The following is a 20,997-nucleotide window of genomic DNA, read 5'->3' as shown; positions in this document are numbered from 1 at the left end:
GCCGACCAATCGGCGCCGGGGGAGGGGCGTGTCCCGCACCGCCTCCGCCCCCCGGTTGGTGTAGCCGCGGCGGGTGGGAAGAGGCTCTCGGAAGCGGAAGTTTCGCCGGGGTGGCGGCGGCGGCGGCACCGCCCGGAAGGAGGGCCAGCGCATGCGCGCTCGCGGGGCGGGGCGGCAGCACGCGGTGCTGGTGCCGTGCGGCCCCGCGGTGCCTGCAGGCGGGAGCGGCCGCACCGACGGCGGGGCGGGCGGCGGGGATCGTCCGGCGGCTGGTCGCCATGGGCCGCCGGGCGCGCGACCGCCGCCGGCAGCAGCAGCAGCAGCAGCGGCAGGAGCGGGGCGGCGGGGGCGGCGGCGACCAAGCGGTGAGAGCCTGGGCCGGGGCGGCGTGGCGTGGGGCGGGGAAGCGGCAGGGCCACCGGGTTTGACGGTGTCGGCGCGTTTCAGGGCTGGGCCGGCGGCTACCCGGAGATCGTGAAGGAGAACGAGCTGTTCGAGCGGTACTACCGGGAGCTGGGCATCGTCCCCGCCGGAGAGTGGGGCGACTTCATGGCGGCGCTGAGGGAGCCACTGCCCGCCACCCTGCGCATTACCGGCTACCGCAGGTATGGGGGCCCGGGGGGCGGGCAGGGTGGCCCTGCGGGAACGGAGAGCGGGCAGGGGACCTGAGGATGGGCAAGGTGGCCCCGGAGGGACGGGGGTCGGGCAGGAGACCTGGGGCCGGGCAGAGGCCCGGTACCCCCTGCTCCCTCGGTGGCCCTGGTCGGGCAAGTACTGGCCGTTATCGCCGCGGAGGCGGTCCGCTGCTTGGAGAAGGTGGTGTGCCCTGACCACCCGCTCTTCTGGTGGTCTCTTCCCCCTTGCAGCCACGCCAAAGAGATCCTCCACTGCCTGAAGGAGAAGTACTTCAAGGAGCTGCAGGACCTGGAGGTCGACGGCCAAAAAGTGGAGATGCCGCAGTCACTGAGCTGGTAAGTGAGGGGGGAGCAAAGTCAGGCACCCTGTAGGTTCCTGACATCCAGCCCGGCGAATTGGTTGGTTTCTTTCTTTCTGCTTCTGCCCTTTTTTCCGCCCATCTCTTTCCCCCTCTCAGGTATCCAGAAGAGTTGGCGTGGCACACTAACTTGAGCAGAAAAATCCTACGCAAGTCACCGCAGCTGGAAAAGTTCCATCAGTTTCTCGTTAGCGAGACAGAGTGTGTAAGTTTTGCGTAGATCTTGACTTTTTTTTTTTTTCCTTCTCTCTTTCATATCCTGAGCAGTGGTTTATTTAAATGCATTATGAGAAATTGAGGCTGTACCTTTTCTCTTAGAAGTTGAATAGCTCAGAATAATCTGGATTTTACGTTGCTGTTGACAGTGATTCATCCCATGACTCTGGCACATAACCGCAGTTACAAATATTTCTCCTAAACTAATTGCAGGGGGTTTTTTTTGTTTGTTTGAGAATGTGAAAACGGGTCCCCATAAAATAATTAGTTGCTGTTAAAAACCAGATGTTTAAGTCTGGTAAGAAGTGCATATGTGTACGTACCAAGACTTACCTTTGATGATGGATGTTTCTCACTTGATTGAAGCCAGTTTCTTATCTCTTTAGTAGAAACTACATCCGTAGAATGAATAAAATTGGAGTAAATATGCCATTGTCAGAAATTTCAGTTGGGTGAAATACTGTGATATTTTGTTTGTTAAATGCTAACAAAATTTAATCATACGTTTATAATAGCGTGTTTTTGATTACTTTATCATTTTACTACGTAGAAATTTAAAAAAATTATTGCAAAGTTGATGCGTTATTTTTGAATGGAATAAAAAGGAGTTTGATTTGGTTTTGTTTTTTCCTTTCAAGGGAAATATCAGTCGTCAGGAGGCTGTTAGTATGATCCCACCTCTACTGCTTAATGTGAACCCTCACCATAAGGTAACTCTAGAATATACCGTGTACTAGAGTTTTTTCCTGGAAGTTAGTCTGATTAAACTACAAATTACGACAGCAATATCAATGCTGATACACAGTTCTGTTTTGTGTTGGTATGTTTTATGCTTTCTGCCTGTAAACCACGGCAATCAACTAGTGTTCTGATCACAAATAGACTGTCAGGAGAAAGTCTGCTTTTTCAGCTTTGTGTAATATCCTTTAAAAAAACACTTAGTTTTTAAGTAGTTACATAATCTTACTTTCAAAGTGTAAATGTATTTAGTTGCATCTAAGTTATATATTCATGTTTCACCCCCCTTTTAAAGTAAGGTAACGGTCTTTAACTTCCTGCTATCCGTCACACTATGAACAGATGTAGTTTTCCGGATCTGAATGATAATGTTCTTTACCAGGTAGTTTTCACCCCTCTCTGCCTTTTGCAGAAGTTGCAAACTTCCGCACTGTAAATCTGTTAGGCAGGATAACTTGGGTGAGCTGAAACATGCTGTTGATGGTGGCTAAAGAGTACAGATTGCTAACTTTAACTGAGCGTGTAAGGAATGCCTGTGATATTGGGCATTTGGATGGGAGACTGTAGGAATGGGCATATCTGGTTGCAAACTTCCTGTTCTAACTTTAGTGACGTTTTCATATGCTACATTTGTTTGCAGAATTAATCTGTCAGGTGGCCTGATTCTCTTAATCTGTTTAATGAGCTAGTTAGAAGTACCTTGCTATCTCAAGCAACCATATTGTGCACTTCTTTCTTACATTTTTCATGACGTATCTTAAATTTTAAGTTTTTCAAACTTCTAGCATATATGTTTCAGAGACTCATTGGTACATGCTTGGTTTTTATATTAACATTACTTAGCATATGTAACTTTTCAGTTTATTTTCTTCTATTCTCACCCTAACCCAACGTATGACACAGGGCTGATGGCTATGTTACGTGAGGCAAGGTCTCCTGACCTCTCTTAAATGAATAATAAACTGAGTGATAGATTCAGTCCGAATATGTCACAGGCACATTTTGTATCTTTTTTGGAGTTGAACAGGTAGTGAATGTGTTCGACTTAATGTAAAACACAAACTGTGAGAATGTTTTTGCACACATCTTACTTATATTGCATATACTAAGATAGCAATAAACATTTTTTTGCATCGAATGTTTAACTTCAGTGACTATATTTCAATGAGAGCTTTACAGAAATGCCTGTAAGATTTCACAGATTTCCTCATAAGTGAGACTCAGAATAGGTTCTTTGTCCTCTCTTGTGACAACAGAGCAAATAGCTGCTGTAGCAATGCCTTGGCTGTTGTCATTTAGGACTTTTTATAGTTCTTAGTGCCTTATTTTCTGAGCTGCTTGTTATGACCAGAATTGCACGTTACTTTTCATGCTTAACCAGCATGTTCTGTACATCAGGTCTTAAATGCTGATTCTTATCTTACACAAGGATCAGCATGAGGACTGTCAAAATTCTCTGTAGTTGTGTTCATTTTCAAAATATTTTTCACGATTTAGTTTTCCTTCACCATAAGTTTGCTGGACAATTTCAGAGCACGTTTAGGCTTGCTTGTTCTTCATTATCTTTTGCATTAGCTACAAAAGTAAGTAGAAACCAGTAGGGTCGCAACTGTTACTTTAAAAAGCGGATAATGACACTGTTGTACTGAGTGTGGTTCACGATGCATTAACACTGCTGCGTGGCAGCACTCACCTCACGCTCTCTGGAGCTCTCTGTAAACGCTCCTTGCATTTCTCTGGGGTCTGTCTTCCCATTTAGTCTTGTTCGTGCTGGGAGCTTGCATGAGGATCTGAGCAGATCCGTCCGCATCTTTTCTCTTGTTTCACGACTTCAGCTAACTTCTACTGGAGCTAAAGGTCCAGAAGGTAGACAGTCTTTTATGTTTCTTAAAACAAGAGGAAAGACTGTAAGCTTCCTTAGTTAAGAAAACAGCGTTAGCTGTCAAATGGCTTGCTGTGAAAGTGACTGTATGAATGACTCGATCACAAGCCAAATTTGTGATGAACCAGGAGGGAGAAATACACTAGAAATCAGGTGTTGGTGTCTGTGCTGTTCTGTTCTGCTGCCTAAGGGCAGTTCGAATACTCCCAAGTGCTTCTTCCAGGTTATAGAAACAAGCAGTTTATGCTGCCCTGATTTTTTGCATTAAAATGCAAATATGTGGGGAGGGATAGCCGTTCATTTTTTTAAATCTATTTAATCAAATGTGTCAGTCTCCGATTAATTTACTGATAGTTAAAGAAAAGTACTACGTGCTCTTGAATGTAACTTTGCCCTTAATGTATGTGTGTGTATATGTAAAGTTCCATTTAACTTCAGTAGGAATTGCTTGTAAGTTCATAGAAGGACCATATCCCCATATCTATATTCAGATTTCTCTTTCAGATTTTTTTCAGCTGATGTATTTCTTCCCTACAAACCAAATTCCTTTTTATGTTTTAGACCCTCAGAGATAAAGCCGCATTCTGTGATGCATGCAAGGAACAGAACTGTACTTTGTAGTTTTGCGAATCAGTGTTCAGAACAATCATAATTCTGCAATTGTATGCAAAAATATTTAAACAAGAATACTTAGTAAATTTCTCAAGTACTTAAAAAGCACAAGGTAGGACTTTTTTTTTTAACTTTCTGGTGTTTGTAGATTCTAGATATGTGTGCTGCACCTGGATCTAAGACTGCACAACTCATTGAAATGTTGCACGCGGACATGAATGTTCCTTTTCCCAGTAAGTCTGGAAAAACTACCAAAAACTTTTGTGACTTTGAATTTCTACTTTTTCTCATAGAAGATTATTTTTAATATCACAGATAAGCATTTAACTACATATTGCATTCCCAAAGTGGTTGAGTGATATGAGATGGGAAGTACTCCACCTTTTCCTTGAAACGTTGTGGACTTCCTTGGCTTGAAATATATCTTCACAGTTCAGACTACAATAGATGTGATTAGAGCTTAATTTTTGTATATAAATCAGGTTTACTTAGCAGACGTGGCCCATGAGCCCTTGTGGTTTAGTGGTATGCTGCAAACACTGGGTTAATCTGCTTTAGCCTTGAAATCATCATGATATTTATCTTTTTCTTAAGCTTCAGAATCTTTACTTTCAGATGCTCATAGAAAATCCTGCCTACAGAAATGCTGAAGTTGGGGGAGGAGTGTATTCTTTTCATGTTCTGCTGAAAATCTGCTGACATACAGAGATTGTCTTTGATGGCAGCGGAAGTTTTCTCTGTTACAAGGATTTTACTTTGAGAGTGAAAAGTTGAAGGGCCCTTGGTTGTGTCTTATTGCCGCTGCATGCAAGCTAGAACTCTTGAGACTATATTTGACACATACTTTATGTTATTTTATGTTCATTAGGGGGTCCTCTATTCATAAGCAGTCTTTTAAGTAAAGATCTCTAGTGAAAGGTTTACACAACTTTGAAAGTAAGGCAATAAACTATGTAAAATTACTTAGCTTTTGAAAAGTAAAGCATCTTTCCACTATTTTATGTTCTCAGAGGGTTTTGTAATTGCTAATGATGTCGACAACAAGCGCTGCTATCTGCTGGTTCATCAGGCTAAGAGATTAAACAGTCCGTGCATCATGGTGGTCAATCACGATGCTTCCAGCATTCCTAATCTACAAATAGATGTTGATGGAAGAAAAGAGGTCCTCTTCTACGACAGGATTTTATGTGACGTCCCCTGCAGGTATCCTGCACGTGAACTTCAGTACACAGGTTTCATTATATTAAGTACAGTGCTAGAATTTTTTTGTTACTGAGTTATGCTTTTTGAATAGCTTAGGGAGTTACGATTTGTAGTAAGTTCCAAAACAGGTGAATGCCTTAAACTGTCTTAGATAAGGGGATACCCAGTCAAAGTGGACTTTTTTCATTCCACGTTGTACTTAAATTTAGTCAGCTGAAGGGCCTCAAATTTCAAACTTATGCTCAGGGTACTGAAATACAAAGAATAGTGTAGAAATAAAGGGTACAGCACAGGAGAACTAGTTAACGTGGGAGAGGGACTGTTAATTTTTTGCTGCTATAAATGACTTGGACATGAAATGAGTTTTACCCACAAATAATACAAATCAGTTCAACCTCTGTTACAGTGGAGATGGAACCATGAGGAAAAACATTGATGTATGGAAGAAGTGGACAACACAAAACAGCTTGCAGCTCCATGGGTAAAAATGCTTATTACACATCTGCACTTCTTTTATTTCTGTCTCCTCCTTTTTTCATATCTTTGACATCTGCATGCATTCACATGTTAATATATGACAAAGCAGAGACTTAGAAGAGTCGCTTTTCTCTCAAATCAAGAGCTTATGCGCTATTCAGAGAAAGTGTAGTATTTTAGATGTGAGTGGAGTGTGTGAATCTAAATTGCTTGTATTATGAATATCTGACATTAATGTTCATTGAATTAATTTAGACAAGGTAGCTAATAAAACAAGGAGCTAATAATTTGGTTGGGATTCTTAGTGTTTAGGCAGGTAAAATACTGTTGGAAAATGCAGAAACTGGTAAAATTTAATAGTAATATTTTAAAGTCTTTAGGATATTAGAGATCACACATAAACGGTTTCAGTTACCTGAGGCTGATTTACATTAGCTGATGGTGAATGAGTACTTAGCCTAGTGCAGGCACGTGGTAAAAAGCAGTAATTTAAACACAGATGAAAAAGCTTTGAACATCTTACTGTGCGTTTGTAACAAGCTGGGAATGCCATCAGTTACTGTGACTCATCTGACTCGTGGTGACTTGTTACTGCCTGATAACTCATTCATAATTACAGGTTTTATTTTAGTCCTAAGTATGCAGGTAGGATATAAACTGGTTCAGCTGATCCAGCTCAGTGATACTTTTCTCAGAAGGCCACTGCTAGCTAAGCTCTGTTGTCCGTAATAGTTGTGATAGCCAGATTGCTCCTCATTTTAACTCTAGATTTCTGAGAAGAAGAGTCAGGTTTTGGAGTTTGTTTTCTAGTGTTGAGTACTTGATAATAAACTTGATGGGGCACTAGAAAGAACAAAATACAGAATGTTATGTTGAAAGTTATCATGCAGTAGTGTTAATGTTTGACCTAATTGCCATTTTAATAGGTGTAATTTGAGTGTGTCCGCAGTATAGACTGCACTAAGATGACTTAGTTTAAAACTGAATGTAATTTTTGTACTGGTGACAGCTGTGGAACTCAGTAAGTGCTGGCTTAGTCCATGGAGAGTAATGTGTCAGAGTTATGTTACAGCTTCACCTGTAAGAAATTTGATGGCAAATCTTTCTGGTTGCTGAATGATACCTGGCTAGATCAAGAGTGTTCTGTTAGATTGCAGTTAAGAATTGCAACCCGTGGTGTCGAACAGCTGGCAGAAGGCGGGAGAATGGTATATTCTACGTGTTCATTGAATCCTATTGAAAATGAAGCTGTGATCGCGTCTCTGCTGGAAAAGAGTCAAGGTGAGAATGGATGGAGCGGGGAAATCCTTTTTTCTCAGCCCAAAAAAGGATATGTGTATGATAGTACTAGCAATAAGCTTAGTGTAGGTAATGTGCTCTTCATATGCAAAACTGCAGCCATTTTTTGGTACCGGTAGGATTTCATCGGTGTCGATACAAGCAGTGTTCTTAAATAAGCCTAAATCAGGTGCAAATATAAAACCTAAAGAAGTTGTGTTAATGATACACAAAAGACTTCTACAGATCAGTGGAATTCAGTCTGTGTTACCTGGCCTCTGCTAACCTATTCCACTGGTTGGGGTCCACGCCTGACATTTGTATTTCCTTTGGAAAACATGGAATGGGGCATTACTGCTGTATGCTATGTAAGTAAAAAACCCAGAGTGTACTTAAGCAGTTAGAGGACTGTTATTGTGCACGGGTAGGTGGGAGTCACCAATACCTTTAGCCTCCTTTGACCCACATTTTGACATGCTTGGAATTTTAATGTCTTTAAGCTCCTGGATTTTTTTTACGTTTTTGGCTTGCATATGAAGGCTTGCTTAAGTTGCTGTTAAGTCTCCATCATCTGAAGTAACAACAGGTGGAAAAATTGAGATGAGCTGGAAAGCTGCACTGCATACGTTTGTGATAGTAGGGCTTAGTAGCCCAAATTTCTGGTCTTGAGCTGATGGACACTGTTTTTTCTGAGTCAGTGACCTGAAGTTGGGAGACATTTAATTGGATTTTGCATGAAAAGTTCCACAGATTTTGTTAAGATGAACCCTGTACAGAGCGGAAGCAGCTGTATTGCTCCTGGAGCTGAGCTGGTTCTGGAAGTAGGGTAGCCTGCTTTGTGTAATGTTTCCTTTGTGCCAGCCACTATTGTGGCCCCAAGTTGCGCATGAAATTTCATTGTCTCTGAAACAGCAGTTGAGCTAAAATGCCTGCAGATAATTAGGAATTGACTATTTAATTTCCACTCCAAGTACATCTTTATTTAGAGGTAGTTTCTTTGGCAGGCTGAGTGAAAGAAGAACATAGACGTGTTTCCAATACATTGTAGTATGCTTGGCTTGTTGAAGATTGTGGTACACTGGAGTTACGTTTAACTACAACCAGAGTGGGAAGTGGTAAGGACTAGTTTGGGTAGGAGCAAGAAGCCAACAAATGCAGCGTCTGGGGCAAATTCAGTACTTGGAAGTAAGGATCTTGACTGGCTGTGGCATCTGGATCTTGTCTCTGCCCGGTTGGAGGTATTTTGAGGCTTATTTGGAGGCTATGATGCAGCAAGCAAACAATATCCTTGGGGCTAGAGCGTAGGTGTAGCTAAAGAAGGGTGAGGTAGTGCAGTGGTCTGCAAGGGGCACCTGGACCTCAAGGATATGCTCAGGTCAATCCAGAATGTTTGTTGGTTCCTCAGTGTTAATGTTGCCCCTAGCACCGTGTTAACACCGGTACTTGTGGAGCAGATCAGAGATTGCTTTCCCCTTGGGGCTGAAGGAGTAAGGAAAAGGCACTTTTGTACCGTTTCTCTACTGGGAGTTGTACTTCTGACGGACTATTTGGTGCTTGATCAGTCTGATGTAGTCTTGAGGCATCAGTTGAAGTCATGCTGTAGGTAGGCAGGAGTATTCAAAGGACGGATGCAAACATCAAGTTTAATCAGATTTGAAATGTCATTTTGGAATTTGTCTATGAATTCAAGTGTCACTTTTCCGTTTATTTAAAAGACTTGCTTAAACTGTCACTGTAAGAGTAAACGGTTAGTCACGTAGAACAGGTTGACAAATTGAGTACAACATGAGGAAAAGCCTACCTAATTGTTAAATAACCAAATATTCAGAATCACAAAAAAAAAGTTTTAAAGTTGTTCTTCTCTAGAGAGATCACCTATTTAAACAGTAAGTTTTATATCAGTCTTTCTGGACTTGGGGCAGCTTGGAGTTTTTATTCAGTAGATTAAATTATACTCTGTTGATGTTTCTTATAGTACTTTGGCATATGTTAGCCCTGTTAGGCCTTTTGTCCTGTTAGGTTGATAGTACTTACCTTATTGTTAAACGGTTTGGAATTTTCCATTTAAAAAATAGTAAATTCTTTTTCCTCGCACACTGGAATATATTGAGATTGTAAATTCATAAAATGAGAATGTATCAAACATTTTAAAAGGCTCAGTCATCCCAAAAAGAGTACTTCTCTGAAAAAATACTTGATCAGTGTAGGAAATCCAAATACTAAGTAAGTGGAATTCAGTCTGTGTTATCTGGCTTCTGTCTGGAACACTGATGTTTAGTGATAGAGGTTGTAGAGTATTACTCTATGCAGCTGCTACAAAAAGTACCTAACTATTATATTCTGGTTAATTTATAGGTTGCAAACTTCTGTAGTTATTATGAACTGTTCTTACCATCTTACCATCTTTCTCGTTAATTTACACGGTAGTAATTGTGTAACATGCTCCTTGAAAGCTTTAAAAAACAATGGTCTTTAAATGGTCTTAAACTTTGAAGGAAAACTATTTTTATGAACGTTAGTTAGGAACATGACTCTCAAATTCTGTTTTCAAGAATGTTTATATTCTTGGGATTTCAGGTGCCTTAGAACTTGCTGATGTCTCTTCTGAGTTACCAGGTTTGAAGAGGATGCCAGGAATTACCAAATGGAAGGTACTTACCTAGTATTTCTGTGAAGTTCTTGGTCTGTGGTAGAGTGTTAAATTAGGGAAATTTTGAAGTGTAACATTTCAAAACAGTAGATTAAGAGGAAGTAATGGTAGTGATTTGCTAGTAATTTGGTAGCGATTGTTCTAGACAGTACAGCATCGTAGGAGAGAGGGCTAAAAATCTTTCTGATGGTAAGTTCGCGTCTTCTCATCTGCTCTCCTGTTTTCCTCTAGCTTCCTTTGCTCTGTCTCCTATACTTCCTTAATATAATTCCCTTTTCTGTTGTGTGCATGTGGCCTGTAGATGGCAACATAATTTCAGCCACTTTTTAAGTTATCCCTCCTCCTTCGTCTTTGCAGTCTGTGAGTGTTAAATTCTACAGTTCTTGAGCTGATCCACTTGAATCATTTGGAAGTAAAAGCTTTTAAACCCTTTCTGGAAATAAGCTATAAAACCTACAGTGATGTGAGTAATCCTAGAATATTAATAGAATCCTTAGGCCTTATGTGATTTCAATTTTGGAAACAGACTAGTAGGGAGGGGCAAAAAGCCCCAAAGCTTCTTCAGCTTCTTGTTAAGAGTATAGTTAAGAAGAGTAGAAGGCGGTAGTAGGGAAAGAAGCTCAGATTAAATTTTAATTATGAGCGTGTGCCTTTGCAACGCCATTGTTTGTTCTCTCTTCTCTCACCATTTCACTAGCCTCTTGCAATGGCAGTCTGCAGATTTATGCCTCAGTCTAGGCTAATGAACAAGATGCATGGAATAAAGATTTGCTTATGTTCTGCCATTAGAAATAGAGCTTAGAAACAAGCTGATTTCTTTCTTCTTACAGTTCCAAAAGTTTAAATTGTATGCTGGTACCTGAAGGATAAATGTAAAATGCATAATTCTATAATCTTAATTTTACTTTTTTTTTTGTTATTGTATAAAGCTACAAAATGTATATATAAAGATCACTAAGAGTATATTGTATTCCCTGTAACATTTCTGTGTTTGCAGTTGAAATATAAATCTCCCTAATGGGTGTTTTAAAAAGCAGGCTAATAAAATCTGTTGAAAGTTCACACTTATTTGCTGCTACCCTGTTTTTTCAAGCCTGATTGGCTAGCTCATTCTTGAATGTATTTGCTTGCCTTGGTGCTGTTTTTACTTGGTTTAGTCTTTTGTTTCCTGGTGAAACATTTCTTCAGTGGGAGCTCTGTGACTTAGTGATTACGTTGACTATGCCTGAGCATCAGTTGACTGTAGATCTCTGGAAACGTCAAAATAAAAATAAAGTTTTGTTCAAGGGACACTTAGGCGCTTGAAAATAGCATTCCGTACTCTCTCCTTAAGACAGATGATGAGTGAGCTCAAATGAATTACTTGAGAGTCTTGAAGGAAGAGACCTTTTTAACTCCAGATCTGCTAATCTACTTCTGCAACACTTCTAGTCTTCATTCTACCCTAACGAGAGGCTAGTGAAATACGCAATAGAGAAGAGTTCAGCATGTTGTTTGATGCTTTGTCATCCTACCGGTTACATTGTGCAGTTAGGCTGGTAAACCAAAACTGAACAGAGCAGGGCTGTTAGGCAGTTGTTCTAGTACATCCAAAATACTTCTAAACTTGTTTGCACTTCCATTTATTTATCAGTCCCACTGGTTGTTTCTCTCAAGCTGAACTCATGACTTCCAAGGAAGAGCAGTTAGTTCAAAATCGCAGTGTGTCTTGTCTCCATCTTAGCAATATGACATATAGCGTATTTGGACTTGAAATACTAATTCTGGAAGCACAGTCAGTCATTTCTATTTCAGGAACGTGCAAAGGCATAATATTTTAGGTGTGATCTGATCAGTGTCTGAGAAACGCCAGACTTCATGACGCTGAAGTCTGTGTTCTAACATTCTTAGTGAAATTGTAATCTAGATAAATCTTACATTTCAGTTTCCAGTAGAACTCTTAATTAAACGTCCAAGTCAATCACAGTGAGGTGGATGAAAACAGTTCATCATACTTGCCAGTCCTGAAGTCACCATCACTGTGACTTCTCTATTTTGTTGCCTTAACAACAAAAACAGGCCTTCATGTCAGTCATTAATTTTATGCATTTGCCCCACAGATTCCTGGATGTGACCTTTCTTACAGCCCTAGAGTCCAGTACAGAACCAGGCGTCTAGAGTTCTGAAGTCAAATTTTCCCTGTTTTTCTTCCCAGTTTGGTATTCTTGCTTAAAGAGCATTCACAATGCCTTGCTACAAGAGTTGAGGCTCTAACCTTCTGCTTGTATCTTAAGAGTCCTTCAAAAGCTTTGACCCTTAGACAGAATGAGGTAATGTTAATGCCCACACAGTACCTTGGAGTGGATTCATAGAGGTGTTCTGAGTCCTGGATAAAGATGCAGGTATTAGAAAATTCATAGGGACATGGTTCTTCAGTAAGTTTCCTTGAAAACATCTCTGTCTGTGACCTGTGTAGGGCTGTATGCGTAGCAAGCTGTTGTGTTGCGCTCTTGCATCTTTCTTACGTAATGAAATTGGGATTCCTTGTTTCTAATCTCTACTAGACTGCAGTACCCTTTTCTTTTGTATACTGCTGGGAAGCTGCCTATAGCAGAATGTCTCAAAGCCAGTCTCGTGGAGAAAAAGAAGTAACGTATCCTAAATCTGATGTCATACTAATCTTGTGTATTCTACCACTGTCTGTCCTTTGGGTTTTGGTGTTCTATATGTTCTAAAAGGTTAACAGAGATCACTGCAGTTGATTCTCCACTGGTCTTTAGTTGACTGCACACTTTGCTCCAGTTTTTATGCTTCTAAAAGAGGTACAGCTGGCAAGAATCTCCTGCACTTAAATGTGCAGAGGAATGATACACTTTAAAAAACTTGATGTACTATACCAGAAAATAACTTATCTTTATGGCATCTGAACCTTCATTTGAAAGTATTTTAATTAAAACTTGTAAAATGTTGACCCGTATTCTTCACAGTATTTATATTTACTCCTTTGAAGGTAATGCTGAAAGACGGACAGTGGTTTGAAGAGTGGAAAGATGTGCCTTCAAATAGACAAACACAAATACGTCCCACTATGTTTCCGATAAAAGATGAAGAGAAGCTAAAGGCAATGAATCTAGAACGTTGGTAAGATTCCCCAGAGTAGATCTTATGACGTTTTTTGATGGTTACCTTGTATGGTGGTGGGCAAATTATAATTCGGTCAGATTAGGAATGTATTGCAGTATAGACCTTGGTTTGTATAGGTCTGAGTATATTTTGATTGCTTCATGTATAATGGCAGTAACACAATATTTAAATTCCAGTGAACTGAGAGTAGTTATTGAAAGTTTCTTACAGGGAACAAGTACTCACACAAACAGGTCAAATTCTTTGCATCCAATAGAGATACATAGCCAAAATTATTGGAAAAATATATAAAACTTTAACATTTTAACAGTGTGACTTATTTTCTATGAAAGACTTTTCATAGCTATTCTAAAAATAGTGTTTAGAAATGAGTCATTAAAGCTTAGATGTGAACGGTGAAATGAATACGTTGCACTGATGCAAGTTATTTTGCCAAGATGCTCTATTTTAGATCCTGTTTCTAGCTTGATAAATCAAATCTGCACAGTCCTGTTAGGAATACTTAGTCTATCCTGAAAGTAAATATAAATGTGACACTTACAGTACTTTGTGAGAGCTTGAATACTGACGATGAATACATGGAAACATTTATTATTTTTTCCCTCCCTAGTCTTAGGATATTGCCACATCACCAGAACACAGGAGGTTTCTTTGTGGCTGTGTTAATAAAAAAATCTCCAATGCCATGGAATAAACGCCAGCCTAAGGTAACTTTTAAAAGAGCTAAAATGTTAACCTTTAATAACATTTCTGGAATTTTTTGAAAGCTTACATAATAGAAAATATACTATAACTGTGGTATATCTGCCCTTCAGTTATAGTTCAGTGTGTCAATTAAAAGTAAATTCCTAAATCCCTTAAGAACTTAAATTTTTTCCAAGTTAATCTCCTTTTAAAATAGGAAAAAAAAAAAGAGGGAGGGAATTTTGAAATCATCGTAAAATAGCGAGATAAAATTTGAACCTAAAATTAAGGCTTTGAAAGAATTACAGAAGCAGATTAGATTGGGTTGCTAATGCTGTCACTTCCTTCAGCTGTGTGCGGTGCCTCTGCCGAAGGCTGTTTCTGCTGTGTTGTAAGCTAATTCTGATTTCAGTTTATCTTAACTCTGTGGCTGGCTGCTCAGGAGTGATTCACTAGCAGATTAGTCTAGCGGATCAGCAGCAGGGGGAATGGATGTAAAGCTGTGAGGAGCCACAGCAGCTGCAGCCATCTGACTTTAATCCATTTGTTGTCAATCGTCTTTAAAATCCTGTCAACAAGATTTTAAGTTGACGTGATTTTTTTTGATTGCTTAGACCGTTCGTATCTTTGAGAGAAACTTCTTGTGTGAATCCCTTTCAGCTGTTTCTGTTAATTTGTTTTGCTTCATTAGAACACCTTATGAGTAAAACGTGTGTGGCAGTACGGAAAAAGCATTTATTCAGAAGCAAGCGTCATCCAAATAGTTGATGCTGTTCTAAATTTAATGTTGTAGCACTCTTACAGAAAGTGTGCAGCAGCAGGATATGTGTGTCACCTTGAGTGCTAGGAGGAAAGCAGCAGATCCTGACTTAAAAGACTTCTCTTTGAGTGCTTAAACATGAATTTGTAAATGGTATAACAATAGCTTTCTTGGACGGCTGGTAAGAAACTGTGCAGATCAGTGCTAGAGATAAATGCAGCTTACAGTGGTATCTTGATTTAGTAATCAGATTAACTGCCTAAATTGATCTGTTTAAGCACTTCAATTTGATAAGAATTAAGCACATGCAAAGAGAGAACATAGGTACCTTCTATTACAAGTTAGATACTACTTTTGCTTTGTTGAAAATATTATAATTTAAAATAGGTTCATCAGAAATTGCCACAAAGAACAGGAGAAACTGAAGTGACAGCAGCTAATTCAGATAATGGTTCTGAATGTATTACTGAAGAACTAACACTTGCTGAAAATGAAGAGTCAAAGAAAGCACAAGAATTGCAGAATTCAGACATTGAGCAAAGCAAAAAGGAAGGAGTCTGTGGGTAAGAGACCATGTCTAAGTATTTGTCCTGTGACAGTTTTGGAATTGCTGAGTATTCTGTAGTTCTTTTGTTATTGGACTCATTTAGAAGTCGATGAAGAGGAGTTAATGAATTTCCTCAGTTGTCCTGTGTTTCCACATTTTCTGTCTTGTATATCAGCAAGTTAGGAAATTAAGTTTTCTTATTAGCATTTGCAAAGTCTGTTAGTCCTTTCTTCTCTGTTCAGGAAAAAACTGCTTTTAGAAGTTAACCTGTGGAAGATCTTTACTGTCTCCACAATTACTCCCTCAGAAATCTCTGCTTACTTGTTTTTGTGGTTTCTCTTTTCAAGGACTGCTTTCACTTCTTCATTTTAAGAAGTTAAATTGTGGGTAGTGTTGCCTTAGTGAACCACAGGAAAATGTCAGTATTCTGTTTGGCATACTGTCATTATCATAAGGCAAGCATTTTCTACATGAATTGAATATACTGATTTTAAATCATGTATTTTTACTAAAATTGACAATGCAATGATATTGTCTTTTTAGACCACCACCATCTAAAAAAATGAAGTTGTTTGGTTTTAAAGAAGACCCTTTTGTGTTTCTGCCTGAAGATGATCCATTGTTCCTTCCTATACAGTAAGAAAAAATGTTTCTCTTTTGGCAGTAAGATTTGTAGTAGTTCAGGAATATTAGGAGTTCAGTTAATCACAAAAGATGGGTTTTGTGTTTCTCCCTGAAGAAGATCCGTTGTTCCTTCCTATCCAGTAAGAAAAAAATGTTTCCATTTTGGCAGTAAGATTTTTAGTAGTTTTGGAATATTAGGAGTTCAGTTCATCAAAAAAGATGGGTCTAGTTGGTCATATGTAAAACTTTTCCCCTAACTTTGCACCAGGTCCCCCTCTCCTCAACACTTTAAAACTCTCTTCTTAAATGAAAATAATGGTGGTGGAAGCCCCATCCCTGGAAGCGTTCAAGGCCAGGCCGGATGGGGCTTTGAGCAGCCTGGTCTAGTGGGAGGTGTCCCTGCCCATGGCAGGGGGGTTGGAACTAGATGATCTTTAAGATCCCTTCCAACCCTAACAATTCTATGAAAATAGACAACTATAGTTTGCATCGGAAATTTTTGAGCGTATCTTAGTGTCTATGACAGCTTGTCTTTTCCGATGTCATGCATCTTAGAAAGTCTAATCTTTGTGTTCTGGACCCAAAGTGTTAAGTGTTTGCAGAGATAGCTTGAGGAAATGGGCTAACCCGTGCATTCTGAGTATGTAATTTCATTGTTCAGTTAATCAAAACAAGTGTTATGGCCACAGGAAGTTTTATGCATTGGACCCATCATTTCCCAAGATGAATTTACTGACTCGAACTCAAGAAGGGAAGAAGAGACAGCTGTACATGGTTTCTAAGGAGCTAAGGAACGTGCTTCTGAACAACAGTGAGAAGATGAAGGTATGGTTCATCTCTTCAGGTTTTCACAACAGAGATCATAAGCATCAGTGGTCGTGCCCTAAAACTTTATTGCCAAGCTGATTATTTATATAGAGGATTACCCTCTGATAGGCCTGGTTTTTTTTAGTCGGAATGAATGTGTTCCTCTCTGTCCCTCCTCTGTTAAAGAGATGAAACGTTGTCTCTGAAAGGTAAATAACAGTCTCCAAGATTAAAATTGGTATGTTTTTTGGCAGGTGGAAGGGAACTTAAAAGTAGAGGAAGGGACTATATAACTGCTGCATGTGTACCAGCATTGTTATCTGGTCTTCAGGTACCTTCACAAGTTTACATTGACACACTTGTATTTATGAGCCCCTTAATTGTAAAAGTATTAAGAGCTTTGAAAGCCTACCAAAAATAACGGATAACTTCAGCTGAATTATTAGCTGGCTGTGTTACGTGAGGACATTGTTTCCAAGTAATTTCAACATCTGAATATTTTGAGAAGTGGTTAAGATGAATGATAATGGGATAAGAAATAGGTTTTTGTGAATTAGAGGGGAAAATAGTAATTTATTTTATATGACTCTCCATGGAAAATGCCTTGCAAATGCTAAAGATTTGTCTTAGAAGCTGTTGAACAATTTAAGTTAAAATAAGGTCATCTAGTCCAGCTTCCTTCCTACCCCAAGCAGGGCTACCTTCAAAGCTAGATCAGATATGTTCAGGGCCTCATCCAGTCAGTTCATGAAAATTTCCAAGGATATTCATTGCATCTTTGCAACAGATCTTTGAGATGGATAAATAATTACCCTTTTATCCCACACACAGAAAATGGCTATGTAGTTGACAAAATTTTAAGAAATGGGTGCATCGTAATAGGCAGTGACACTTTGAGTGCCACAAAGCATATGGTGTCCTAATATTGAACACTTGTGCATTTTTAAAATCCCATCCTTGATTGACTTTCACAGAATCGCACAGAAAATTCTTCCTCCAACTAAAATTAAAATTAGATCTTAATAGTTCATTGCCCTCATTTTAAGACAAACACTTCCTCACAGTGTTTGTTTTCAGCACGGAAAGGAGTAAAAGGTGTTTATATTGAGAGAGAACTATGTTTTGATAGTGGGAATTCCTTTTTCCCTCAAATGAATTTTCACATGAATTTAATTCAGTGTCCGGCACAAATGAACAAACTTTACGGCAGAATCGTCCTTTCTTCCTCCTTTTAGTCAGTTGAGGAAAAACAAAATTCAGAGTGGTAATTTAGAGTTTATACCCCGTGATGATGCTTGTTGGCTTTGTCGTTTGCAGGTCATTAACACAGGGATAAAAGTCTGGTCTCGCAACAGTGACGGTGAACAGTTTGGATGTGCGTTCAGATTAGCACAAGAGGTAATTACATAGCATTGTATTTTCGAAGGAGATAACTTTGTTTTCCTCTAGAGCCTGTAGCACAGCTGGCATTAGCTCTGTCAGATTAATGACAATTTGCATTTTCAGTATGGTTTTAAAATGTGAAAATTGTTTTGTGGTATTAGCTAAAGGGCATACTGTTTTTAACATTTTCTTCAGAAAGTCGAGACTGCATTTTGAAATAATTATATTTATTTATTAAACAGGGAATTTATACTCTGTACCCATTCATTCATGCAAGGATTATAAATGTCTGCATAGAAGATGTTAAAATCCTGCTAACCCAGGAAAATCCATTCTTAAGTAAATTCAGCAGTGAAACACAGAAGAAAGTCAAAGATATGGGTAAGCCTTCTGATACGTGCTATGACAAAATGATTATTATACAATACACGGAAGACTGAAAATTCTGTCACGTAAACTATGTTTGCTAAAAATTTTGACTAAATTTATCTTAAATATACTGGTTAATGAGGTAAGTAAGCATTACTGAAACGCAGTGTGCTACTAGAAACTGTAGTCCTTTCTGATCATGGCCTTAAAGGTTTATGAATTCCGGAGAACAGAAGAGTTGCCACACTTATGACTTCTGTGAAACAATGCTGTGATGCGGCATTTTAAAAAGTCTGATGAACAAAGATTTTATATATACTACAGACCTTTACGCCTGTTAGTGCTCCAGCTGAAACTGTTTGTCATCTGCAATTGTTTGTCATGATTTTATGCATCAAATATAGTTATTCAGACTTGATTGTCTTAAATAAAAGGTGCAATGTCTGCTCATTAAATTTTTATTCCCTCTGTGCTGGATGCTTGAAGAAATGAAGACTGGTTTTCAGTCGTTTGTTTATGTTGGTTTATTTCCAAGTCATCACTTGTCCTTGTACTTCAGTGTTTGATGACACAAACTGGGGAGAACAATTTTTCTAAAGTTTGGGCTGGCATACTCCGATATTCATTTTACTTAAGTAAAAGTCCCTTGCTAGATTCACTGACTAAATCAATCCACTCTGTGGTTTTGTATTTTAATTTGTTTGTTTGGGTTTGGGAGAGGGCAAGGTTGGCGGTTGCTTTTGTAAATACTTCAGTCTGAAAAAAAGAGAAGGGAATAAAACCTGGTGTTGTCTATGGTTTACTGTACTGATGTAGGTAACTGTTAACCAGCTCATGCTGTATGGCTGTGTAAAAACTTGTTTTCTTGAACATTTTCAAATTACAGTCATTTTAACACTGTACCAAGTAACACATCTGGTTTTTTGTGTGGTTTTTTTTTTTTTTGTTCCCCCACCTCCCTTCCCTGCAGCAATGGGAAGTATAGTTCTGAAGTACGACCCGGATCCTGAGTAAGTAGACGTGTTGCTTTCCATTTACACGTTTTAAAACTTGGACAAAAATTTATTTTCACTCAGCAAAAACAAAAGTGGAGGCATAGAGATGCAGTGAAGTCAACGGTAAAGCCAGACAGCATACAAAGAATATAATGGGGAAAGAAGCTCTCTTGCCTGTGTATTCTTAAAACAATTGTAGGATTTAGCTTTATAAAGGAGAGCTAGTAGTTCTGCCAGAGGTCCACAGCATCACTGCATGTGGTTGGTTGGTTGGTTTGTTTGTTTCCCTGTGAAGTCAGCATTTGGAATAAAAAAAGTTTCACTTTTTCATTGTTCGTTTTTGTTGATAAGGTAGTATCGGAAGTTCTTGAGACCTTTTTAAACGTAAACTTTCATCTTACTGTTGCTTATTAGTTTTGAAACCAGAGCCAGAAAATTAGTTTGGCTGTTGCAGAAATTTAATAGCATTGAGCTTTTTTTTTTTTTTTCCCCGCTTGCCTGCTTGTAGACAAGCAGGTACCTGTTTACATATTGAAGCTAAGACCAATGTACTCGCATCTTTTATAAATAATTATAAAATGCATTTACTGTTAAAGATTGGGTGCTTATTTATCAGGGCATGGCTATAAAATTAAGTTCTGAAGATTAACTTTCTCATAGTTGACGGAACGTAACTGCTTGTTTGTAGAAAACCTGATGATCTGCAGTGTCCTATCGTGCTGTGTGGTTGGCAAGGAAAGACATCACTCCGTGCCTTTGTCCCCAAGAACGAGAGACTTCATTACCTGAGGATGATGGGAGTTGAAGTGTTTAAAGCAAAGAGGAAAGAGGAGGAATCGGAAAGTAAAACGGAGGAAGAAGTTCAACATAGGCTGGCTGAAACAGAGGAAGGAATGGATGTGGAAGATAAAGAACATGATTTAGTCACGAAAATGGAAGCAGAAATAGGTGAAGAATCTTCCCACAGTCCTGTGGAAAGCAGTGCTATGGAAGTAGAAAATAAAATTGAGGATTTAGATCAATCTAGTAAAAATGCCAACAGTCATGTAAGCCAGGAAAGCAAAGACACGGATACGAGTAATGTGAAAGGTTAAAGTTCTTCCTCTATTACTCGGCAGCTTCCATGAGGCTCACATCCAGACTTTTGCTTTTAGCATGGAAGTATATTGTAAAATTTCGTTTGGAATGGGATGTTCCTCTTTTAAAGTTTCACGGTTTTATTTTTTAAATGAAAACTATAAAGAGAATTTCTCTTCACGTGTGTTGTCTTTTTACCATTTTAAGCTCCGTATTACTGGTGGGTTTGTGTCTCTGTCGCTGGCAATGGACCATGCACCGGTAAAATCTAAAGCCCTTAATTGAAATGGAATAATGATGTGTACAAATGAACTGCCTGTGTAACTGATCACGAATTCCCTCAGAAGAGAAAAACTGCAGTTTCATTCAAAGCACACAAGTTCTAGAAAAACATTTTTTTTCTCTTAAGATTGCTTATCCCACCTCCCACCCAGTCTGATTACTACTCATGCAGGTTCTTTAATGGATAAGAGAATCGGTATGAGTATGCATACAAAGGCGCATACAGGATTTCTAACTATCAACCCGGTTAACATTTATTCAAAATAAAACCATTCACAGCATCCTGAAAAAAAGAA

General features: G+C 39.1%; 1 protein-coding gene across 1 annotated transcript; it reads left to right on the top strand.

Annotated features, from left to right (window-relative positions):
* Nucleotides 1–220: 220 nt before the first annotated feature.
* On the top strand, nt 221–20,599 carry NSUN2 (NOP2/Sun RNA methyltransferase 2). Its single transcript, XM_054192566.1, has 19 exons — nt 221–365; nt 448–605; nt 867–971; nt 1,094–1,199; nt 1,849–1,920; nt 4,591–4,675; nt 5,453–5,645; nt 6,052–6,126; nt 7,273–7,403; nt 9,978–10,051; nt 13,040–13,170; nt 13,784–13,880; nt 15,005–15,180; nt 15,708–15,800; nt 16,478–16,613; nt 17,913–17,993; nt 18,221–18,359; nt 19,318–19,357; nt 20,031–20,599. The coding sequence occupies exons 1-19, from the start codon at nt 279–281 to the stop codon at nt 20,434–20,436; spliced, it is 2,385 nt and encodes a 794-aa protein (XP_054048541.1). The 5' UTR covers nt 221–278; the 3' UTR covers nt 20,437–20,599.
* The last annotated feature ends 398 nt before the right edge of the window (nt 20,600–20,997 follow it).

The sequence above is a fragment of the Rissa tridactyla genome, chromosome 2 (genome assembly GCF_028500815.1).
Source record: "Rissa tridactyla isolate bRisTri1 chromosome 2, bRisTri1.patW.cur.20221130, whole genome shotgun sequence".
NCBI classification, from domain to species: Eukaryota; Metazoa; Chordata; class Aves; order Charadriiformes; family Laridae; genus Rissa; species Rissa tridactyla.
This window is presented reverse-complemented; position numbering and strand designations above follow the sequence as displayed.